Source organism: Myotis myotis, unplaced genomic scaffold (assembly GCF_014108235.1).
Source record: "Myotis myotis isolate mMyoMyo1 unplaced genomic scaffold, mMyoMyo1.p scaffold_m19_p_11, whole genome shotgun sequence".
Taxonomy (NCBI): domain Eukaryota; kingdom Metazoa; phylum Chordata; class Mammalia; order Chiroptera; family Vespertilionidae; genus Myotis; species Myotis myotis.
In genome coordinates, this window is record NW_023416315.1 from 38,654,046 (window position 1) to 38,680,049 (window position 26,004).

The window sequence follows — 26,004 nt, forward strand, 5'->3', positions numbered from 1 at the left end:
GAGGAAGGGAGAGGAAGAGAAAGATGGAAACATCAATGATGAGAGAGAATCGTTGATCGGCTGCCTCCTGCACACCCCCCACTGGGGATCAAGCCCACAACCCTTGACCGGAATGGAACCTGGGACCTTTCAGTCTGAAGGCCGAAGCTCTATCCACTGAGCCAAATCGGATTGGGCTCAGGGAATGTTTTATATTTCCTCATTTAACACCTTTGGTTTTATTTATTTAAATCCTCACCTGAGGATATTTTTTCTATTGATTTTCAGAGTGGAAGTGGGAGAGACACACACAATGATTGGTTGCCTCCTGCACCCCATGCAGGGGTGGAACCCAAAACTGAGATACATGCCCCTGACTGGGAATCAAACCCGGGACCCTTCAGTCCGTGGGCCGATGCTCTAACCACTGAGTAAAACCAGCCAGGGCAGCATCTCTGGCTTTAAAAGTTACTTTTAAGTACAGGAGTACAGGAATTGACCTGGGCTATTTATCACTGACTGAGAAACCCCATAGAAAGCATCTGGGATTGGTCAACTTCACTCTTGTAACCTCAGCTTCTACAGTTACAACTGATAGAGTAACTTAGGGCTTTTGACTCCAAATCTAGGGCTCTTTCTATTTGACCACACTGTACTCAGTAGAAAGATTTTTGTCAGCCAGAACACTGGGACTGTCCTGTGAAGAATTGTGAGAAAAATTACACAACTAAGTGATACACGATGGTTTTTTAAATAGAGAACAGCTGCTTGAACTCACTCACTTTGTCCTTTGAAATTTGTTCTGTTTAAAGAAACAATAAGCAGCCTATTACCAGTTTTGAAATAGTAAAATATATATATCAATGGATTTATTATTTAATAAATTTAGTGGATTTATTTTGATGCAAGTAAATGAATTTAATAATACTAAAACTTCCTGATATGTTAAGTGTCAGTAGCTATGCATGAAATTCTTTCGTTTTATTAAAACATGATCTATGTAAAAATGCTTATGATAAAATGTTAAGGGGGTGGAAAGGATACTAAATCATGACTATAATATACAACTGTGTAAAAAACTGTTACCAAGGGGAAGGAGGGTCAGAAAGGATGAAGAGGGCAAAGGGGGTCAAATATGTGATGACTAAAGGAGACTGGACTTTGGGTGGTGAGCACACGATGGGGTATTAAAGATGTGTGATAAAGTTGTACACCTGAAATTAATATAATTTATTAACCCATGTTACCACAATACATGTGCTTAGGAAGGAGGATTAGTCCAAATTAGAATTGTTAGCGTGATTGTCTTTTTGTGAAGGAAATATCAATAATTACTGTTTCTCCTTCCACATTTATATATTTTCTAAGGTTTCTATGATGGGTTTATAATTCTTTAATCATAGAAAACATTGTTTTAATCCTTAGTCACAAACTTACATATTTTATGTAAATACTCTTAATGAGAATAAATGTTTTGTTATTTTTTAATTTATAAATGTTTCCATAGTTCTAGAACTTTAAAAATTTCATTTAAGAAGCTGCATAATGTAAAATTTCTGGAAGTGTACATAAGCTATTAACAGTAATTACCTCTCGGGACAGGGATCTGCCCTTACATGTTATGCTTTTGTACTTCTACCGTGTGCATTTACTCTTCTAATAAATAAATAGTTATATTTTTAATAATCATGATATGTGACTGACTCATACTTCACTAAAATAGTAAATGTGTAGCTTATTTAATAATCTCCATATTGATAGACACTTTTAAGCCAATCCTAAATTGTTATTATTACAGAAAATACTGCAGAGATATGTTCTTCTGTAGGTTTTTCTTCTTTGAATCACTAATTCAGAATATATATCTCAAGGCTATATAAGTTCATTGGCTACCTATTGCTATTTTGAATTTATAATGCCATCATAGAAATGTAAGTGTATGCTTTCACCCATAGTATCACCAGTGTTGGGTGTTGAAAATGATTACAGTGTTTGGATACAATGATAGAGGTGGATAACAGAGAGCAATCAACTATCTGTAGAACTTTTTTTGTTTGTAGTTTTACCATTTATGTGAATCCAGAAAAGCATGTAAAATTTTTCAAAACCCTTCTCCCCCATTTTTAATTTCTTGAATAAATAGAATCAAGCTATCGAAGTAGCATGGGGTCACCAGCCTGCATTCTTGAGCTGGGTGGAAGGCAGGCATTTTAGTGATCAAGGTGAAAATGTGGCTGAAATTAACAGACAAGTTGGTCAGAAACTTGGACTCTCAAATGGGGAACAGGTAAGCACAAAATGTGATGACAATGACTTTCTTCTAATATCACATAATATAGCGATGGAAATAAAATGTAAAGTTCAGATTTTGTTTTTAAGGAGGAGAGATGACAACTTGTATGCTACTATAATTAGTCCAGAGTATTCAACTTGACAACATTTACCATTGTTACTCATCTACAGTGTACTCTATTTTCAAGTCACTATCTTGTAGTCTACTGTGCTCTCTAGTTGATTTTGTATTCTGTCTATTTTACTCACTTTCCAGGTTCCCTAATTTTGTTTTTGTATAGTTATTTTTGCTTTATAAAATGAATAGTTGCAAATGGTATTTATATACTGGATCAGGTTATGACTTGATGACACTGTTGTTTCTTCTTGCATTTTTTTAACACATTAATTTTTAAAAAGTGCTTTTTATTTTAGTTTTTAAAAAATGTGTTGAACTAGGATGTATTTTCCTTTTTGCTATAATTTATTATGAAATAATTTTTCCTAAAATGCTGAGTATATCAAGGCCTAGCTAAAAATAAGTATTAATATTGGTCAAGTGAAGGACTACACACACACACACTCACACACTCACACTCTCTCTCTATTACATACCTAAAGGGAGAACTTATTTTTCAGGGATACAAAAATGTCTTTTAAAAGTAGTTTTATATTTTTAATCTTTTCCAGGTGTTTCTCAAGCCATGTTCCCATGTGGTGTCTTGTCAACAAGTTGAGGTGGAACCTCTCTCAGCAGATGATTGGGAGATACTGGTAAAGAATATAAAATAAGAACTATTCTAGTTTAATACTAAGCTACTTCACAATATCTGTTTTTAGATTTCTCTGAGCTTCATCCTATATTCTGAGTTGGTTTGAGTTATAGGAATGACTTGAGATTTTCCTACTAGATATGGAGTAGACAAAATGTAAAGTGAGTTGATCTTTTTGTTGTTGGTTCTAGGAACTGCATGCTGCTTCCCTGGAACAGCATCTTCTAGATCAAATTCGAATAGTTTTTCCAAAAGCCATTTTTCCTGTTTGGGTTGATCAACAAACTTACATATTTATCCAAATTGGTAGGTGCCATCATACTGTACGACACAGTATTGAGTCCAAAGCAGAGGTGAACGTGCACTAATGAGCTTTATTTTCTATGCAGTTGCACTCATACCAGCTGCTACTTACGGAAGGTTGGAGAATGACACCAGACTCCTCATTCAGCCAAAGACCCGCCAAGCCAAAGAGAGTACATTTTCAAAAGCAGATAATACGCGTGAAACATTTCACAATTATGGAAGAGATCATAAAGAATTGGCAAAAGAACTCCAAACCAAGCGACTTCAGTCAAATACTAGAAGAGTCACTGGGTGTAATGAAACAGATCCCGAGGATACACTGGACTCACCATCAGTCCCAAGCTTATGGTCTATGATAGGAAGCATCTTTTCTTTTGGGTCTGAGAAGAAACAAGAGACCTACTGGGGTGTAACTGAAATCAATGCATTCAAAAATATGCAGTCACATGTTGTTCCTCTAGGAAATATTTTCAGAGTGTGCAAATCTCAGCCTCCCAGTATATGCAATGCATCAGCAACATCTATGTTTCACAAACACTCTGCCATTCATGTATTTCCATGGGACCAAGAATATTTTGATGCAGAGCCCAGCTTTACTGTGACCTATGGAAACCTAGTTCAACTGCTTTCTCCAAAGCAACAGCAAAGTAAAACAAAGCAAAATGTCCTGTCACCTGAAAAAGAGAAGCAGGTGTCAGAACCATTAGATCAAAAACAAGTTAGCCCAGACCATAGTCAAGTAGCGGGTAAGACCTGTGTGCTAAAGGTAGTCTGGAATGGACTTGAGGAATTGAAGAATGCTATAAAATACACCAAAAATGTAGAAGCTCTTCATCTTGGGAAAGTCTGGGTTAGTATAAATTTTATAATTAGGGAGGAAATAATTGTATGTTGTTTGAACTTCCCCAAATTATGAATTAGAATAATGTTTTGTATGTTAATTGAAAGCCAGTATAATAAAAAGTATCTAAAATCCCTGCAGGGACACATTCTGATTGTAGGGTGAAGTCCTTGTTTGGGTAATGATTGTGTATTTTTTGCCTAAGTAAACGTTGACAGTAAAATCTTAGGCGCAGGCCCAGAGAGGTCAAAATTACTTGCCAGGGATTAAATAGCTAGTAAGTAGAACTAGGAGTCAAACCCAGGCAGGGCGACTCTAGAGTTCATGCTTAGATTGGGATACCCTATAAAGCCTCACATCTGTAATACCTGCAAATGTTTGTTTCCAAGTTCTTTTTTTTTTTTTTTTTTTATAAGAAACAAATTTATTCTCTCAAGGTGTTGACAGGGTTGTACTCCTTCCAAAGGGCTCTGGGGAGAATCCTTCCTTGCCTCTTCCAGTCTTGGTGGCTCCAGGCACGGTTCTTCAGCTGTGGTTGAATGACTCCAATCTCTTTCTCCATCTTCACGTGGCCTTTTCCTCCGTCGTCTGTTTCCAAGTTCTTAAAAGCAAAGAAAGGATTTGTTATGTATTGGGGGAAATGCCCAGTGTAAGGAGAGGCCCATGGCTGCCTCTGACAGCACCTGGATTGGAATGTACCCAGAAGCTGCTTACTTTGTTGGTATCGACTCTTTCACTTGTGGTGACAGGAGAGAAAGTAGACAGAGCAGCTAGTGTCCCACCCTCTCTTCCTGGCCTCAAATATGAATGCTGCACGTTTGTGAAATGAGTCACAAGCCCCATTTATTTGAACCTAATTTTGAACCATTATTGTAAAGTAAAACTTTATGGTGAAAAAGGGAAGAAATTATTAAGATAGTGAAGCAAAGTAGGAAGGGGTGGGGGCTTCCTTTGTGGATTTCTTTTACTCTCACAGTGGAACCTATGATCTTTATGCAGGCAACTTACAAAATTTTAATCTCTGATCTACATCATTTTCTAAATCGCTGGACCATTGCCTCATTATTTTCTGTTAGCTCGAAACTCAGTTTAGGAGACCCCACTGCATTGTCCAAGGCTGAACTTGTTATGACTTATCACCTTTATTAATGGTTCTGCCATGAAGTGTGCATACCCTCTTATTTCCTTGAAATTGTGTGATGAGAACGGGGTGAAGGAGTGATGATGGTAAAGTCTTGGGGACCACAGAAGAGAGTAGTGAGAGTGTGTACTTCGCACCCTATTTTAAAGGTTGGGAGCCATGGCCAATAAGGATGCCAATAGTTGCCATCAGGTACTCAAACAGGCTTGACTTGATAGGTCGACATTGAGCACGTTCTGAAGAGGTTGTTGAAAGAAAGAAATGTAGGAGGAAATTGAAATGTTTGTGATATAACAATACCTGAATATTTGTTTATACTGTGAATCATGATAATATATAATTTCACCTGAATTCATAAAAGTTAATATGAGTATCTATGCTATGGAATATTTTTTAATCAAGCATTAAATATAATTATATTTTTGTTTATTTTATAATTTCAGATTCCAGATGACCTGAGAAAGAGACTAAATATAGAAATGCATGCAGTAGTCAGGATAACTCCAGTGGAAATGATCCCTAAAATCCCAAGATCTCTAAAATTACAACCTAGAGAAAACTTAGTAAGTTAAAATTTATATGTTACTAGTATATCACAATTGTTTTAGTTGTGTTGTAAAATTTCTAGTTGCTGCCCTAACCGGTTTGGCTCAGTGGATAGAGCGTCAGCCTGTGGACTCAAGGGTCCCAGGTTTAATTCCCGTCAAGGGCAGGTACCTTGGTTGCAGGCACATCCCCAGTAGGGAGTGTGCAGGAGGCAGCTGATCGATGTTTCTCTCTCATTGATGTTTCTGACTCTCTATCCCTCTCCCTTCCTCTCTGTAAAAAATCAATAAAATATATTAAAAAAATGTTTTATAGTTGCTTTAGCTAAAGAATAATAATGCAGTACTCCTTTTTGTTAAAAGGGCAAATAAATCCCCCCACCCTTTATCATAGTAAAATAGGTGTAACATAAAAATGCTGTTTTATCATTTTTAGGTGTACAGTTCAGTGGCATTCCATTCATAATGTTGTGCAGCCATCATCACTATCTATTTCAAAAACTTTTCCATCACCCAAACAGAAACTCTGTGCTCATTAAGCAGTAACTCCCTACCCTCATATCCCCCAGATCCTAGTACCTCTCATCTATAGTCTCTGTGAATTTGCTTATTTTAGATAGATCATATAAATGGAATCACACAATATTTGTCCTTTGTGTCTGGCTTATTTTACTTACATGTTTTCAAGGTTCATCCATGTTGTAGCATATGTCGAACTTGATCCCTTTTTATTGCTGAATAATACATTATATATATATATATGTATACCTCACATTTGGTTTATTCATTGATCAGGTTTTTTTGTTTTGTTTTTTGTTTTATCCATTGATCTGTTGGTGGATACTTAGATTGTTTCCACCTTTTTGGCTATTTTGAATAATGCGATGAATGTTGGTGTACAGCATCTGTTTGAGTCCCTGCTTTCAATTCTTTTCGTATATATCTAGGAATTGAATTGCTAGATCATGTGTAATTCTGTGAGTAACTTTCTGAGAAACAGAGTCTTTAATAAACAGTACACTTATATATGTTGTGCCAATACAAATATGATCAGTTTTGGCTTTTAAAAAGTTGACATTTTTGCTACATTTATGTAATTTAAAACACATTCTCCCATGTTGTTTTAGTATTAATCTTTCAGCCTCAAAGAATGCTAGACTGTTTTACTTTTCTACTCTGTTAATTCTTTAGAAACTGGTGTATGCCTGTAGAATGTGAACATCTTCCTGGTTTTGTTTGGTAAGGTGTACATTTTATTAGCAAGATAAGGTGTTAAAAGAAGGATGTTAAGGTTAAGGTCAGCTATTAGTATAATTTATTACTTTTCTTTTTTTTTTTCCAGCCTAAAGATATAAGTGAAGAAAACATAAAAACTGTGTTCTCTTCATGGCTACAGCAGTCTACTACAACCACACTTCCTTTGATAATATCAGAGGAAGACTATATTAAGCTGGAAATTAAAGATGGTGTGTAAATTTGTTATTTTGATATTTTTCCTATTGAAGAAGTCATAAAATTTTTTCATTGTTTTTCCAACTTGTGACACGTGTGAACAGGAAACATAACAGTGGTAATTAAACAGATTTTACATCCCAAAGAGTGCCTCTAGTTATATTTAGATAAATTTGATATTTAAAATCTTATAGTGTTTCATCTCAGCTTCAGTACTATACGTTTATTACTTTCTTTTCCATAGGGTTGAAGGAGTTTTCTCTGAATATAGTTCATTCTTGGGAAAAAGAAAAAGAAAAGAATATTTTTCTGTTGAGTACTAATCTGCTGCAGAAGATCACAATACAAGTAATTACAACCTATTGAACATTCAATGAAATGATATGAGTTTACTTGTAACTCCTTGCATGCTAAAGTGTATTAGAAGCGCAAATGATAAAATAAGGAATAACTTGATTTAAAATATTTTATTCTATACTCTCTTTAACTTACCTAATAAATTGTTGATTTATCCTAAATTTAAAATCAATTCCTCAGCATAGTTTAGTTTAAGGAGTAGAGTTGATGGTGTTAACTGGTAAATGGATCATGATTTAAAATTCTTCCTGTATTTGAAACAAAGGAAAACTTAGTGGTTTGAGTTTTTAAATTCAGATTTTTACTTGCAGTTTTGCTGAACAATTCATATTATTATGGCAATTCGTAAATTCTCAGCTCTTTACAAATATTATCACTTCCAGAAGTATTTTTAAAGTGGTTATTTTAGACTATTATGTTTTAGTTAGGATACTTGCTGTTGTCATTGTAAAACTGAAGATGCTGAAGTCATTTAGAATTTCAGTGGTTTGGAAGTAGACACTGTTTCTCTACTTTTAAAATTTAATTGAAGGAATATGATTTAGAGAAAATACAAATAAATGTAAGAATTGTGAAAAGAATGTGACACAAATCAAATTTGCAAATAAAGATAGGTCTATAAAATGCATGAAGGAGTAACATTCTTTACTGCTTGTTGATCATAAATATTTGTGTTCCTTGGATGAGTAAATTATTGTTGTCAAGGCTATTTTAAATAATGATCTTGCATGCACACTATATCTTTTCTCTCTGGTGTAACAATCAGAAATTCAGTTTTCTGGGACCCAAGAAAAACAGGCGAAAGATACAGCTTTGAAATGTAAAACTGATTTTTCCTTGCTACTATAGGTCCTTCTAGATCCTATGCTAAAAGAAGAAAACAGTGAGGAAATTGACTTTATTCTTCCTTTTTTAAAGCTGAACTGCTTGGGGTAAGAAGTTATGGCCAAACTAGCATGTTTAGAGACATGTTCAACATTATCTCTAGCAGGGTTTTTATGTGTCAGTATTAAAGTAGATGTTAATGTCATTGAATAATCTTACTAATGCATTAGTAGGTATTTTTTCAAGGATTATTTCTGTTTTCACACCTAGCTTAGTAATTTGCCTTGTCTTCTTAGATAAAGTCTGAAGCTTATTAGAAATTTTTCTTTGAAATTTGATTGTGAGAAGAAAGCAACTAGATTTGACCTGGTTTTATTTATGCTTGAATAAAACAATAATTCTTAGAGCTAATAAATTTATTGTGAAAGTTAAATTTGAAAACGTTAGTTGAATGTTTAAAAATATTTCAAATTAAGTTATTCCTTTAGTATCTTATTAATGTATTAATTGGGATTAATTGTTTTCTTCAACTTTTAGACAAATCTGAAAGAACCTCTTAATCTTTTAAATCACTTATACAGTATGAAATGACATATAAACATTACCTCTTAGAATTCTTCACAGAGGCTTTTAGTAGAGGTAATAGTAGTGATTTGATTTCCTTTAATAGTATAGTCTGTAAATGTTTTATTAAAATAATTAAACTGTAAAGTAATAATGTTTAAATATAGCATAATATTCATGTATAAAGTAAAATTTCTTTAGTTCAGTCTCTAATTTAGGAATTTCTGATATTATCAGAAGTAAATTGGCAGTCAGAGACAGGAAGTAGGTTGAAGTTTATGTTTTGTAATCTACAGATCAAAGCTGGATTTCAAAGGCAGTTTTTAAGAGGAAATAAGTCTTCAAGTATCCTATACCATTTCTAAAGCACCCGTTTATGATTATGTTGATTACCAAACTAAAAATCATTTTAAGGGAGTTATTTGTATATGTTAAGACAGATTCCTTAAGGAATCCTATTTGGACAAACTTAGTTTTGCACATGTTTGAAAATAAAAAACTAGTTTTAAAGCTGTACCTCAGATTTGGCATTAATTTCATATACTTTCAAGTAAAGAAGAGTAAGATGTTCCTCTTTTAAAAATCATTATCCTAGGAAGGAAAGTTTTATAATTTTTTATAGCTAGATTTTATTCTGCTTCAGTGTTTTATCATGCAACAATTTACATATTTTGCAGAGGAGTGAATTCCTTAGGTGTATCCTCCATGGAGCACATCACTCATAGTCTCCTGGGACGCCCTTTGTCTCGGCAGCTAATGTCCCTTGTGGCTGGACTTAGGAATGGAGCCGTTTTACTCACAGGAGGAAAGGTATGAGGTTAAAATATGCTCATTTTCATTAATAACTTTTAATTCCTCTCTGAGTTCTGACCATCTGTTATATAGGGTTACTAGAGGACCGGTGCACACGGATTTATGCACCGGTGGGGTCCCTTGGCTGGCTTGTGGGGATTGGGCCGAAACCAGCTCTCTGACATCCTCTAAGGGGTGCTGGATTACAAGGGGGCGCAGGTCAGGCTGAGGGACCCCACTGGTGCACGATCGGGGCTGGGGAGAGACTGCAGGAGGGCTCCAGGGCATGTCTGGCTTGTCTCACCCAGTCCCGATCTGCCAGACCCCAGCAGCAAGCTAACCTACTGGTGGAAGCGTCTGCCCCCTGGTGGTCAGTGTGCATCATAGTGACTGGTGAAACGGTTGAGCACTTAGCATATTAGGCTTTTATTATATAGGATTAATACGAGGTATTGAAAGCATTCATTCATTCAATATTTTTGAGGGCCTACTAATAGATATTGGAAAGTTGTGATGAATAAGGTATCTAAGTTCATGAGAGATATTAGCCTATAATTTTCTGTTTTCGTACAGAATATTTCTTTGTCTGGTTTTGCTGTCAGGGTTATAAAGAATTGAGAGGTGTTTTCCTACCATTCTATTTTCTGGAAGAGGTTATATGAAATTGGTGTTCATTGTTCTTTAAGTGGTAAAAACTCCAATAAAACCATCTGGACCTGGAGATTTTCTTATTGTTAACTTTTTAGTTGTAAATTCAATTTTCCTTATTTGTCTATTTTTATCTTGGCAGACATTTGGTAGTTTGTCGTTTTTGAGGAATTATTCTATTCTAAGTTGTCGAATTTATGAGCATAAAATTGTTCTCAGTATTGTCTTGTCCTCTTAATGACTGCGGAATCTGCTGTGAAGTCCTGTTTTCTGATATTGGTGCTTTGTGTCTTCTCTCTTTTTAAACCTTGTCAATCTTGTTAGAGGGTCCCTGGCCTTTTAAAGGGCTTATAGTTTTATTTTCTACTAAAAGTATTGTCACCAGGGGTATAGTTTGATCTTTGTGAGTCTTTATGCTTTTTTGCAGTTCAAAATTTTAAGGCTTTTAAAATTTCTGTTCACTTTTAACTCTAGTATAACCTTTTTTCCTGTTACTAGCCCAGTTGCTTTCTTCTGATTTTTGTTTAAAATATAGCAACTACTCCAGTAATCTACGTTTCTACCTCAGGAAACTAGAAAAGAAGAATAAATGAAATTCAATGTAAGCAGAAGAAAATAAATAATAATTAGAGCAGAAATCAATGAATTGGAAACAGGAAATCAATAGAGAAAATATATGAAACAAAAATACCTGGTTCTCTGAAAAGACCAATGAAATTGATAAGCCTCTAGCCAAGCTAAGAAAAAATAAAAAGAGAGATGATCTAATGTATAGCACCGTGATAATAGTTAACAGTACTGTATTATATACCTAAAAGTTGCTAAGAGAGTAGATCTTAAATGTTATCACCACAAAAAAGAAATGGTAATTACATGAGATGATGGAGGCATTAATTAACCCTACTGGGCTAGTCCCCAGTAAGTTTACTAAATCATCATGTTGTATAAGTTACCGAAAGTTATGTGGCAATTATAGCTCAATAAAACTGGAAAAAGAAGAGAAAAAAGTATTTTGAATTTATCATAAGAACAAGAAAACGCCATGATAAAATTTGCATTATTTAAGTTGAAAGTGGAGCACACAGAAAACAATGTGCACAAATTGTAAATCAAATGGATTGTTACAAAGTAAATCTCCTGTGTAATAGCCTAATAAAAAATTAGAACAAACACACATGGGGTGGGGGGGGGGGGGAGAGAGAGGGAGGGAGGGAGGAGAGGGAGGGAGAAATTACCAATATGTGAAATGAAAGGGGGGTATCGATAAATTTCCCATGGACATTAAAAGGATAATAAAGTGCCCTGGCCAGGTGGCTAGATTGGATGGAGCATCCTCCCATTTACCAAAAAGTTGCAGGTTCGATTCCCAGTCAGGGCACATACAGGAGGCAACTGATGGATGTTTCTCTCATCAGTATTTCTCTCTCTTCTTCTCTCCCTCTCTCTTTCTCTCCCACCCTCCCACCCTCGCTCCCTCCCTCCCTCCTTCTCCCCCACCCCTTCTCTCTGTATAAAAATCAATTTAAGAAATGTATCCTCGGGTGAGGATAGAAAAAAAGATAATAAAGTAGTAATAGTAATGAAAACTCTATGTCCACAAATATGATGATATAGATGAATAGAGCAATTCCTTTGGAAGACAAGCTGCCAAAACTCACACAAGAAGAAACAGACAATATAAAAAGGCCTATATCTATTAAAGAAATTGAGTCAATAATTAATAGTCATCCAGAACAGAAAGCACCAGGGCCCAGATGGGTTCATGGGTTAATTCTGCCAAACAAGTAAGAAATAATACCACTTCACTACAGTCTCTTTCAGAGGACACAAGCTGAGATAATACTTCCTAACTCATTCTATTGAGCCAGCATTTCCCTAGCACCAAAACCAGACAAAGACATTACAGGAAAAGAAAACTACAAACTATCTCTCATAAACATAGATACAAAAATTCTCAACAAAATATTAGCAAATCAGATCAATGTGTGAAAAGAATTATATGCCACAATCAAGTTGGCTTTATCCCAGGTGTGCAAAGCTAGTAAAATATAGCAGGTACTCTGTGGTTTCTAGATTATCTGTGTCAAATTTCAAAATGTATCATGGTAGAATATTATTTTTGAAAAAAGGAATTTCCTACTGACTCAGAAACCAAAGTCTCATGTAGGATAGCGTGGCTAATAGGGAGAACAAACGAAGACCTGGATTTGAGTCCCACGTCTCTCATGTACTTACTGGCCCTGACTTAAGGCATTTTTTTGTGTCTTATTTGCCTTCTTAGAATCACCTCATTTAAGGAAATAATATACACGAAAAGGCTCTGTAAACTAAAAAGTGCTGTACAAATGTGAATTATTTTCAGTAAGGAGAAAAAGCCCTCTAACTAGGCAAAATGATTATGACTGGTGGGACCTATCCCACAACACCCCTAATTTCTTTTTGAAACCCATTGACTTCAGATATAAATGTAATTCTGTAAACTATGATGATGGTAGTGTTTGTTGAGTGCCTGTTGAATTTCAACTTTGCATTAAAACCTTGGCTGTTTTTTTAGTCCACAATAATGAAAAACAACATATTAGAATAATGTAGGGTTGCTAAAGCTAGGCAAAACAACAGTGGTAAGAAATAATAGTAGTATGAGGAAAGAAATCAATATTTATTAAAAGAACTATAAAAATCTACCAGTGTTGAGCTTTTTAAGGGTACACTCTAGCAATACTTAGCAAAATTTTAAGTATGTAAAAACAAAGGTTTTGATGTAGAATTCTGCTTCTAGAAATTTATCCTAAAGGTATAATCTGACAAATAAGTAAACATATGTATGTATGTGTATATTTATTTTAGCTTATAATAATTAAAAATTGGGAGCAGCATAAATATACACTTAAGGGGCTTTTTGAACGTTGTGGTCCAATATATCCCACAGTGATGGTATACTAGGGAGCAGATGCTGCTCTATATTTATTGATAAAGAGGACAGTGATTTACTGCAAACTTGCATGAATACTGTAATCCCACCTTTATAAATTTGCATAAATGTTAGTGGAGTGCCTATAAGGAAGACATATTAGAATACTTGGCAAAGGGTACTTCTGTGTGGTGGGATGATTACCAGAGATTTTTTAGCTTTTTCTACTAAGTATTTATAATTATTATGTATGTTCTAAAAATTATTAAAAAGTGCACATTGGATCAAAACCCTATATAATCTGGAGTTACCTGATGTGAAAAGTAAACTGTTCTACCCACCTTAATAGTCTCTGCGGGCTTCATTGTACCCTAATTGGTCAAGTTACGTTGTCAAGTTACTAAGAAACTGAATTAAAGTTATAGTTTATTTAAGATAATAAGAGAAGTGGGTAATATTTTTCATTAAAAATATTTGAAATTAAATAGGAATAAGTTTTATTTATCTAAAATAATTGTTGAATGTTCACATTATTTCCTCCTATTAATAAATAATGAAGCATTACCTGTTTTTAAAGAGAAAAGATTTACATATTAGTGATTGTTTTAACTAACAAATTGTAAAAACCAAATTAGATGTTTATTTGCCATGTCGGCACTATAGTGACATAGGATGCATACATACAGCTCCTGTGAGCTTTAAAAAAAAGCCCTGCTTTAGCAGCTGCTGCATATCTCATACAGCAGCTAAATTGGTGTATACTCTTTTTTTCCCTTTTTTTCAAAGCAATTTATTATTTTTAGTATTAGTACAAATTGAGGTTGGAGTTGGGGTGGGGAAGTGCCCCTTTCAGTGGGTTTATATTCCTGATATTGTGTTGTCATCTGTTTACCTTTAGTATGGTTATAGAATACTTGAATCCTGCTATTAAGGCTAGGAAGCTGGAACCTCCTGGTTTTTTTGTAGAATATAATGTGTTCTCTTTGCTAGACTTGAGTATTTAGGAAATAGTTTTTCCCACTTATCCTGCAGTGCTGTCTTACAAGTTCATGAATCCAGGTGCTCTCTCATTCCTGTTACTTGTTACATGTCACTCACCGTAAAGTGATCCTATAGTTCCAGGGATGTGGGTCACCTGCCCCCCCACCCCAGCTTTATTTAGCTATATTGTCGTATAATAGTGTGTACTTGATTGATGAGGCTTAATTTTTGTGGTTGCCACAGTGACAGGGGCTATTTCTGTGACGGACTATATTTTGAGTTCTTATGAGTTAATTATTTTGTAGGGAAGTGGAAAGTCAACTCTAGCCAAAGCGCTCTGTAAGGAAGCATTTGACACACTGGACGCTCATGTGGAGATGGTTGACTGTAAGGTTTTACGAGGTATGACTATCCAGGTAGAAAAACAGATTATTTAAATGCTGTTATTGTAATAAATACAAATATCTAATCTTAAGTTCCTTAAAAATTTAAATCTTTGGTTGGCTTTCTAATGTATTTAATAAAAATGTTTAAATTTTCCATATGAATGGAGGCCATTTTTTTTTCTTGCCAAAACTCTTTGTAGACTATTCCTGAAAATGCCGCTCTGAGAAAGTTAGTATTTAGAATATACTCTAAAGCAGGGGTGAGAACCTTTCTACTGCCAAAAGCTATTTGAATATTTATAACGTAATTTGAGGACCATACAAAATTATCAACTTAAAAATTAGCATGCTATATTTGGTCAAACATTTAATTAACTCACCCCTAATGCTTTGGCAGGACCAGACCAAATGATTCTATTCCCCATCCCTGCTCTAAAGGGTATAAATTATCCCTGAATTGTTATGGGAAACTGGCAGAGCAGTTGCCTCGGGAGGGAAGGTGAGTAGAAGTGGACAGCGAAGTGAATTACAATTTACCAAATGCACTTCTGTACTTCTATTAATCCTCACCAGAGGCTATTTTTCCATTGTTTTTTAGAAGGAGTGGAAGAGAGGGAAATAGAGAGAAATATCAATGTGAGAGAAACACATTGATTGGTTGCCTCCTGCACAAGCCCTAACCAGGGCCCCAGCTAGGGAGGAGCCTGCAGCCTTGCAAGTCACGTGCCTTTGACCAAAATGGAACCCAGGACCCTTGTTCCGCAGGCCAACACTCTATCCAGTGAGCCAAACCAGCTAGGGCTGCACTTCTGTACTTTTAAAAGTCTTTAACATTGACATTATTATCTAGTCAATTTTTTTAAACAATTGGAAAGATTTTACTTTGAGTAGTTATTTTTACCCCTTTGGCTACCTCTACCATATAGTTCCAACTCATTGTTTAATTTCAGGTTGTTGTTTTTTTATCTAGTATATGGTAAGAAAGTAGAAATAGCTTGCGAAACCCATTATTCCATATGCTGTAAAGGTGGTTTTGGAGAGATTCCCCATCTCCCAGTCCTGTTTGAAGCCTCATGTGAAAATTTTGTTTTACAGCTAAATAACTCCTTACATTGGTTTATGATTTGGTATGTTTTCCATTCTTTGAAAATTAAGACTTTATAATTCACCAGGAACTTTAAAGCCAAATTTATTCTTCATATACAGCAATTCTAGGTTCATTTGTGTTTGATTTTATCTAAATCCTGATCCCATGTTCTCATTTACATTTTCCCACAATATGCCTTTATTTTACTATTTTGTTGTAAGCCACCTGAAATTCCATATGGAACGAGGTGAGGTATAAATACATACATTCAGAAATTATAGTAGCATATTCTTTTTTTCAGTTTTATAAAATTCCTTCGTCCTTTGACGCTGTATTAATTAAACCATGTCAATGATTAACAAATTTTAAAAATTGGTATATTAACAAAATATGGATCAAATTTTAATAGTTAATATTGAGCTTTTCTAATGCTTTCAAAATGGTAGCCTGAGCTTTCCCAGCCCTGAAATAATATTAACTACTTGATATCTTTTGTCTTAAGGAAAAAGGCTTGAAAACATACAAAAAACCCTAGAGACAGCTTTCTCAGAGGCTGCCTCCAGGCAGCCTTCTGTTGTTCTGCTGGACGACCTGGATCTCATTATTGGCCTGCCTGCTGCACCGGAGCACGAGCGGGGTCCTGAGGTGGTACAGAGCCAGAGGCTGGCGCATGGTAATGGCAACACACCCATCCCTGGCTTCAGGCCCTTTTCTTTCATCAGGCAGCATTTTTAGTCTTAATGGCAAATCTTCTCTCTTCAGAGAAAAGAATATATGCTGTTATGTCTCGAGCTTCTGATAGCATTCTACACTTGGTCTGTATTAGCAAAAATCTGTAGAATAAGAGCAGTGTGGAAATTCTGCAACTTCATGATCGGGCTTTGGGGCCTTTTCATTCTCCTGTACTGATAAGAAATTGCTTAATTGTACAGATTTACTCTTGCTTTGTTCATTTGACAAATATTTGTCTATTGCTTGTGCAGTCTTTATTTTCAAAGTCTGGGAGAAGAGAGAAAAGTAAACAGACAATTTTTTTTAAAATATATTTTATTGATTTTTTTACAGAGAGGAAGGGAGAGAGATAGAGAGTTAGAAACATCGATGAGAGAGAAACATCGATCAACTGCCTCCTGCACATCTCTTACTGGGGATATGCCCACAACCCAGGTACATGCCCTTGACCGGAATCGAACCTGGGACCTTTCAGTCCGCAGGCTGACGCTCTATCCACTGAGCCAAACCGGTTTCGGCAACAGACAATTTTAATTTAGAATACTGATAAAAATAATGGTAGCTGCCATGTGATGAGTGCCCTTTCTGGGCTACAGATTGCTTTGTACTCTACATGCAGATATTGTGGTTTTACAGGTGGGAAAGAGATATTCAAAGAATAGGTAATTTGACCAGGGTGACCCAACTAGGAGGTGGGCAGTATGCTCTGCTTGGAGTATTACAGGGCACTATAGGAACACATACCCCAAATTGGGGGTCGTATGAGGGTAAGGACTTGACAGGGAAGGCTTCTTGGAGGAGTTGATAACTGAGATGAGTTTTGATGGGGGAGTAGAAATTAGCATGAAGTAGCTTCATGCTAATATGAACCAAAGAAAGTGTGGTCCACAGGCAAAGCACAGGGGTACAAGAATCATGGTATGTTAGGGAATAACCCATGGCTGGAGCTTAGAATTCAAGGAGAGGACTGGGGGCAGGGGCAATGGGTAGAGGATTTGGCAGCATTCAGCTGCCTCAAGGTTTTCAAGAGCTAAAATAGATACAAAATGCAAAACAGTGGCTTGGATTATTATAAACCATGTTAATCTCACATTTGAATCCTATAGCATTTGCAAGGCTTGTAAGTATGGTGTTTAAGGGAATGCTGCAAATTCCTAGGTCAGGACTCAGATACACATTACTAATGCCTGGTTCATTGTCAACCTATAACCACCCAAACCTGCAAGTCCTGGGGTGGAAAGCGATTGTTCAGGAACTCATTGAGCTATATTTTGCTTTATTACAGAACACAATGTGGAAAGTTATTACCCTTCCATAATATTTATTTCAGAGACTCCTTTTCATTTACTGCATCGATCCAGAAGTAAGGAACTTCACTAGGCATTTTTCTGAGCATTCAGTGCCTCTTATTCTGCTCCATTAGATTGGTTAGAGCCAGGTCAAAAATTTTAGGTCCTTAATAGATAAATGAGTGCATTGAATGAATAGAAGATTTAATTTTTAAAAAATATGAAGGAGACTAACCATTCATATTCCACCTTAGAGCATGACTTTAGATTATCATTATTTTTCATTTAAAATTTCTGTGTTTAGATTTACTAAGCTTTTACACTGTATTGCTTGATTCTAGCTTTGAACAATATTTTGAAAGAGTTTATTTCCATGGGAAGTTTGGTTGCACTGATTGCCACAAGCCAGTCTCAACATTCCCTGCATCCTTCACTTGTTTCTCCTCAAGGAATTCACATATTTCAGTGTGTCCAGCATATCCATCCTCCTGATCAGGTAACATACTGCTTGTGAAAATTGTTGAAGTATATCCTTTATGTAAATTGTTTCAATTTTATTGATTTATGGCTCTATGCTTATGTTAGTGATCTTAAGAATATTTTAGACCCTGGCCGGGTAGCTCAGTTGGTTAGGGCATCGTCCCAATACACCAAGGTTGCAGGTTTAATCCTCAGTCAGGGCACATGGAAGAAGCAACTAATGAATTCATAAATAGGTGGAACAAGAAATCAGTGTCTCTTTCTCTCTCTCTCTCTGTCTCTCTCATCAAATAGAAAAAAAAAATTATTTTAAGAATATTTTAAAAGGTGGCATTTGGTGCATATTGTGCTTACAATTTTCATATTACTATGTACTTTCTGAGGAAATGGCTTTTTTGAAAACAGCATTTCTTCTTTTTTTTCAAACTAGTTTTCTTTTTTTATTCCTTTTAAAAGAAACAACCTAAAAATTCTGAACTACTTCAGTTTTTTGGTGGAATGTGTAAATACATCATGGAAATTAGGATTTTTCAGCTTTATTGACATATAATTTGACAAAATTGCATAGATTTAAGGTGTACAACATGATTTGATACACATTGTGAAATATTTACCACAATCATCTTAACACATCCAACACCTCACATAATTGCTTTTTCAAGCATTTTTTTCTTAATGAATAAGGGCAATGAGAATGCAAATAAATATCTTATAAAAATTTGATTAAACTTTTAAAAAATATGCTTTATTGATTTTTTAGAGAGAGAGAAAGGAGGAGGTAGAGATAGAAACATCAATGAGAGGGGAACATTGATCGGTTGCCTTCTGTACACCTCCTACTGGGGATCAAGCCCACAACCTGGACATGTGTCCTGACCAGAAATCCAACCTGTGACCTCTTGGTGTATGAGTTGACACTCAATCGCTGAGCCACACTGGCCAGGCAAACTGTTTTTTGGTTTTTTTGACAGCACTAATATTTTGTATTCACTGATTTCAGCATTCAGTTCCAATGTGTGGGTCTTTTCCTCACACCACTAAGCAAATTCTTGGACACCAGCCGGGAGTCCTACAATTCAACTCAATTCTGACACTATCACAGACAGCCCTCCACTTCAGATGTTGATTTTAAGTCCAGTCCAATTTCAAGTCCTAGCATCTACCCTAAATACTCAGACCCTGCACTTTGCATAAATCAGGGATTCCCACAGCCCCCTCCTTGAGTTCAATTAATTTGCTAGATCAGCTCACACAATTTAGGATACTAGTTTACTCACTAGACTACTAGTTTATTACAGAGGATGTTGAAGGATATGAATCAACACCTAGATGAAAAGATACATAGGGTGAGATCCTGTCCTCACAGAAGAGTTTCTGTCCCGTGGAGCTTGGGGCACAGCACTTTGGCACACAGAAGTGTCTGGTTCACCAAGTTAGAAGCTCTCTGAACCTGCTCCTTTGGATTTTTATGGAGGCTTCATAAAATACTGGCATGATTGATTAAATCATTGGCCATGGGCGGTTAATTCAGTCTCCAGCCCCACTCCGATCCTGGGAAGTCGGGAGGTTTCAACTCTCTAATTACAGTTGGTTCCCCTGCCAACCAGCCCCCATCTTAGGTGCTTTCCCAAAGTCACCTCATTAACATAAACTCATGTGATTGAAAGGGGTTTGTTGTGAATGTCAGGACCCCTTTATCACTCTCATCACTTAGGAAATTCAAAGAGTTTTAGGAAATCAGTGCCAGACATGAGGACAAAAACCAAATATATATTTCATATTATAAATCATGATTTCACAAGAACATAAGGCACATCGTCCCCTTTGGGGACTCAAGTTCATGATGGTTTATGTGGTGATAGCTCATCTGGGACTGGCAAGCACATTTTAACTTCTTATTTAAAATTCTTACCTAGCATCTACCCTAAATACTCAACACCCCTGTGCTAACTAACTGTTATTGAAGAATAAAGGTATTGACCTGCTCAGTTGGTTGGAGCATTGCCCCATGCACCAAAAGGTCGCCGGTTCAATTTCCAGTCAGGGCACCTGCCCAGGTTTCGGGTTCCATCCCTGGTCGAAGTACGGATTGGGGTGGGGTGGGGGGGGGAGTAATGGGAGGCAGTTGATCAATGTTCCTCTCTCATATTGATGTTTTTGTCTCTCTTCCCTCTCCCTTCTTCTCTTTCTAAAATCAATAAATACATATCTTAAAAAAAGAGAATAAAATTATTATACCTGTTATTAAGTACTAGAGGCCTGTTGCACGAAGAGATTCGTGCAATAGGCCTTCCTTACCCCTGGCTGCTGGCACTGGTTTGCCTCCGGCACCCGGGGCCCAGGCCTTCGCTCTGGCCAAGTTCTGGCTGGAGCCGGCCCCGGAAACGTGAGGCTTCGCTGCTCTGTTGGCCCTGGAGCCGTGAGGCCTCTCTGTTCTGCCGTCCCTGGGGCCGTCAGGCCTCACTGCTCCGCTGGCCCCAGAAACATCAGGCCTCGCTGCTCTGTCGGCCCTGGGGACATGAGGCCTTGCTGCTCCGCCTGCCCCAGGCCATCAGTCTTCGCTCCACCGCATGGAGCCTACGTATGCAAATTAACCACCATCTTTGTTGGCAGTTGATCTGCATATCATGCTGATTAGCCAATGGGAGGTGTAGCGAAGGTATGGTCAATTACCATATTTGTCTATTATTAAATAGGATAACAAAATGATAGTGGTTTTGGCCATTGAACATGTTTTTAAAAATAAGTTTTATAGGAACAAAAAAAAACACTGAAAGAAACCAGATTTTACTAAAAAAGGCTTTTCTTAATGAAGAAAGAAATAGCAATTATTTATCAAAGTTTTTTATACCTTATTGAGGTATAATTGAAGAAGACAAACTCATTATTTAAAATGTACAGTTTGCTCACTTTCTTTGGTTGTCGTTAATCCTCACCTGAGGATATTTTTCCCATTGATTTTTAGAGAGAATGGGAGGGAGGGAGGGAAGGAGAGAGGGAGAGAAACATGGATATGAGAAAGACACATCTATTGGTTGCTCCCTGCATGCACCCTGGCCTGGGTCAGGGATCAAACCTGCAACACAGATATGTGCCCTTGACTGGGATCAAACCCAAGACGCTTCAGTGCATGGGGCAATGCTCTAACCCAGCCGTGGGCAAACTACGGCCCGCGGGCCGGATCTGGCCCGTTTGAAATGAATAAAACTAAAAAAAAAAAAAAGACCGTACCCTTTTATGTAATGATGTTTACTTTGAATTTATATTAGTTCACACAAACACTCCATCCAAGCTTTTGTTCCGGCCCTCCTGTCCAGTTAAAGAACCCACTGTGGCCCTTGAGTCAAAAAGTTTGCCTACCCCTGCTCTAACCACTTAGAAACATGGACCAGGGCAAATTGGATCACTTTTAACATGTTAATATACCATGGCACCATCACCACAATTAGGGTAGCAAACATTTCCATCACTCCCAGAAGTTTCCTAGTGCCCCTTTGCAGTCCATCCCTCCCCCATTCCATCTGCAGACAATCACCAGTCTGCTTTCTGTCACGGTAGATTACGCCAACCTGATAGTTCTCAAAGTATATGTACTAAAATTTACAGCTGAGCAAAAATTAGAAATTTGAATTTTGTGTTTTTTTCTTTAGGAACAAAGATGTGAAATTCTGCATAATGTAATAAAAAATAAACTGGACTGTGATATAAACAAGTTCACTGACCTTGACCTGCAACGTATAGCTAAAGAAACTGAAGGGTTTGTGGCCAGAGATTTTACAGTGCTCGTGGATCGAGCCATACATTCTCATCTCTCTCATCAGAGTATATCCACCAGGGAAGGTATGTTTTACCATTAAAACCAAAAGTTAAAATCTTCATTCCATGGTGGAGAAATGTAATTGTAGTAAGGGACAAATTAAATATATTCCATTTTAGTATTCAAATATGTAGTTGGTTGAGTAGAAGATTGGCATTGTCAGCTAAGTAGATGGCATCTTTTGAAAATTCATACGTAGATATGACTACCAAAAGAAGTTTTGTTTATTTTTAAACAGAATTGCTTTTAACAACACTGGACTTCCAGAAGGCTCTCCAAGGATTTGTTCCTGCATCTCTGCGAAACGTCAACCTGCATAAACCTCAGGACCTGGGCTGGGACAAGATTGGTGGATTACATGAAGTTCGGCAGATCCTTATGGATACCATCCAGTTACCAGCCAAGGTACTTTTAAAAAATCAAGTACTTACTCCTAGAGATCCACTGAGTCACTGGCTTTATGTGTTGGCCTGCCCATTCTCAGTTTGATTCAACAAGTATTTTCTTAGTAACCAAAGAAATGTCCAGCACTATTTTTTGGTACGCTAACAGACTTTTTAAATATTAGATGTACTCCTTGCCCATAAGAAGATTATAAAGAAAGTGGGGGTGGTATTTACATTAAATACTTTTTAAAAATATATATTTTTTAATTGATTTTAGAGAGGAAGGGAGAGAGAAACATCAGTGATGAGAGAGAATTATTGATTGGCTGCCTCCTGCACACCCCCCACTGGGGATTGAGCCCACAAACTGGGCATGTGCCCTTGATCGAAATTGAACCTGGGACCTTTCAGTCTGCAGGCCGATGATCTATGCATTGAGCCAAACCTGGTTGGGCACATTAAATACATTTTGATGTGAATTTCATAATTCTTATGTTTTGTGTGACTCATTCAGGTTGTACTAAAGCAAAATGAACTGTCAGCTGGGATTTGAACAGAAATAGGTAGGAATAACTGGGAGGTGGAGAGTCATCTAGGCCACAGAACTGATGGATGAAGCCACATTTCCAGACTCCGCGTGTCAGTTCTGGAAAGGCAGAGTGATCAGGCAGCATAGACCAAGCAGATGGCAGAATATAGGGGCAAATGTAGATTGTTCTTCAGATCACAAGGTAGTGACTAGGGGTGAGTGTGTTTAAATTGGAAACCTGAGAGAGAAGCATCATTGCATGAGACCAGGGACCTAGGCAAAGAGGAGAGAAATGGGTAAGGACCTCAGTTAATGTAACCAAATGGGAAATTTTGCTGTCTATTATCATTACCCAAGCCTTTCCATTATTTCTTCTTTCTTTGAATTGCATAGCTGTCAGAACTTGCCCATGAACCATGTAAGTGGAAGGCAGTATACTTATTAAAAGACTGGTTTTTATTAATGTAGTACTTTTTTCTTTTAATCCTCATTTAAGGATACTTTTCCATTGATTTGTGAGAGAGACATATTGATTGATTGCCTCCCACTCATGCCCCTGCCAGGGCCAGGGATTGAGCCCACAACCTGGGTATGTGCCCTTGACCAGATTCAAACTGGGGACCCTTTGGTCCCAGGGCCGACGCTCTATCCACTGAGCAAAACTGGCTAGGGCTGTAGTACATTTATAGTATTAAAAAAACACACACACAGAAAAAAATGGAAAGAAATTCTATGCAGCTACATGCACTTTGTGTAGAATGTGTTCCATGATTTAATTGGGGGGAAAAAAATCTAAGGAGTTTGTTTATTGAGTGATAATTTTATTTTCTATCATTGTTCTGTTAATAAAGGTGGCAATTATCCCCATCTGAATACTTATTGTATACATTGATCTTTGGCTGCTGCTTAGTCATTGGTTAGATCTGAGATGTCATATTTTTGTATTTTTCAGTACCCAGAATTATTTGCAAACTTGCCCATACGACAGAGAACAGGAGTACTGTTGTATGGCCCTCCTGGAACAGGAAAAACCTTACTAGCTGGGGTAATTGCACGAGAGAGTGGAATGAATTTTATTAGTGTCAAGGTATGTTTTGCATTTGTCTTTTCTTTTTATTGGGATAAAATTTATGTAATATGTAATTAACTATTTTAAAGTGTATAATTTAGTGGCATTTAATTCAGTCACAATGCTCTCCAGTTTCAAAACTTTTTCATCCCTTTCCCTATTCCCTCCTTTCCCTGGCAACCAGTAATCTGTTTTCTGTCTCTATGGATTTGCCTATTCTGGACATGTCATATAAAAGGAATCATGAACTGTGTCCCACCTGTTGTGTCTAGCTTCTTTCGCTTAGCATAATGTTTTCAAGGGTCATCCAAGTTGTAGCAGGTACTCTAGTCCTTTTTATGCCTGAATAATATTCCATTGTATGGATATGCCACAGTTTGTTTATCTGTTCGTCACTAGACAGTTGGGTTGTTTTCATCTTTTGGCTATTATGAATCATACTGCTATAAATTGTCTACAAATTTCTGTGTGGACATGCTTTTATTTCTCTTGAATCTATATACCTTGGAGGGTAATTGCTGGGTGATATTTTAATTCTATGTGTAACTTTTTGAGGAATCGCCAAACTGTTTTTCACAGTGATTCCACCATTTTACTTTCTCACCAGTAATGTATGAGGGTGCTTCTTTCTCCACATTCTCACCACCACCATTTAGGTTTCTTTCTTTTTTTCAATTGATTTTTAGAGAATGGAAGGGGAAGGTAGAGAGAGGGGGAGGGAGAGAAATACCAGTGTGAGAGAGAAACATTTATCGGTTGAACGTGCCCCAACTGGGGACCAAACCCACAATCTGGGTATGAGCTCTGATGGAGAATTGAACCCGCCATCTTTTTGCGCACGAGACGACGCTCCAACCGAGCTACACCAGCCAGAGCACCATTATTTTTTATGGGTTAGTCTGATATTTGGAAAGCTAGTAGGAGCAGTGATCCATTTAGTAAAGCTGTGAGCAAATTGAATAATGAGCCACCTGTCTTTTGTAGGGCTTATGCTCTTACGGAAAATCTTCATGCTTTATAAATGGAATTATACACAAATAGTCAAATCAAAGAGCACACTATATTTGAAGGGAGAAGAAAGCCTAAAACGGGTGGGCAAACTTTTTGACTCGAGGGCCACAATGGGTTCTTAAACTGGACCGGAGGGCCGGAACAAAAGCATGGATGGAGTGTTTGTGTGAACTAATATAAATTCAAAGTAAACATCATTACATAAAAGGGTACAGTCTTTTTTTTTTTTAGTTTTATTCATTTCAAATGGACCGGATCCGGCCCGCGGGCCGTAGTTTGCCCACGGCTGGCCTAAAAGATAAGGACTGGAGACCACACTCAGGCAGGAAGCTAGGTTTGTGGTTCTCTTACTGATGGCTATTTCATCTTCGCTTGTGTCACACTAGGTCTGAGTTTTTTCAGATACAAGGTGAGTGTGGTAATGAAGGGATATGCCAGCATGTCTCATAGTCCACTAGTCTGGGTTCTGATATCTTAGTTGTACAGTTTCAGCAACCAGCAGTATTAGTTTATCAAGAGTGATTAGGTTTCAGGCAAAGGAATCATATATTATAACCTTATTCAAAATTGATTTATAAACTGAAAGCCAGTGTATAGTATTTCACAATTGACTTATGCCTACCTTTCTTTTATCACATGATTTTTTTGTGAGCTGGTTACATGAGTATTCTGGCAATAATGGAGAAACATTGTAACGTTTAAATTTTCCTATCTTTTTTTCTGGAATAACTGTGACCTTGTTTATCTTTTTTCCTTGTTACTGGAATGTAGTTTCACTGGTTTTAAAAAACATAATTTTAAGAGTAAAGCTTGTGAATATTGTTGAATTTTA

The 26,004-nt window shown here is 36.8% G+C and overlaps 1 protein-coding gene across 5 annotated transcripts in view; it reads left to right on the forward strand.

The window, feature by feature from the left end:
* PEX1 (peroxisomal biogenesis factor 1) overlaps positions 1-26,004 on the forward strand; it is a 49,701-nt gene that overhangs the window by 2,538 nt on the left and 21,159 nt on the right. For 3 of the 5 annotated variants that reach the window (XM_036328204.1, XM_036328205.1, XM_036328203.1), the window contains exons 2-16: positions 2,123-2,266; positions 2,941-3,024; positions 3,215-3,329; positions 3,413-4,179; positions 5,755-5,874; positions 7,199-7,322; positions 7,553-7,656; positions 8,515-8,597; positions 9,732-9,864; positions 14,692-14,788; positions 16,362-16,532; positions 18,222-18,376; positions 22,011-22,200; positions 22,416-22,582; positions 24,045-24,179. In XM_036328204.1, coding sequence (XP_036184097.1) covers positions 2,123-2,266; positions 2,941-3,024; positions 3,215-3,329; positions 3,413-4,179; positions 5,755-5,874; positions 7,199-7,322; positions 7,553-7,656; positions 8,515-8,597; positions 9,732-9,864; positions 14,692-14,788; positions 16,362-16,532; positions 18,222-18,376; positions 22,011-22,200; positions 22,416-22,582; positions 24,045-24,179 — 2,589 coding nt within the window. The remainder of the gene's footprint in view (positions 1-2,122; positions 2,267-2,940; positions 3,025-3,214; positions 3,330-3,412; positions 4,180-5,754; positions 5,875-7,198; positions 7,323-7,552; positions 7,657-8,514; positions 8,598-9,731; positions 9,865-14,691; positions 14,789-16,361; positions 16,533-18,221; positions 18,377-22,010; positions 22,201-22,415; positions 22,583-24,044; positions 24,180-26,004) is intronic. The other 2 variants (XM_036328206.1, XM_036328208.1) reach the window with 2 other exon arrangements.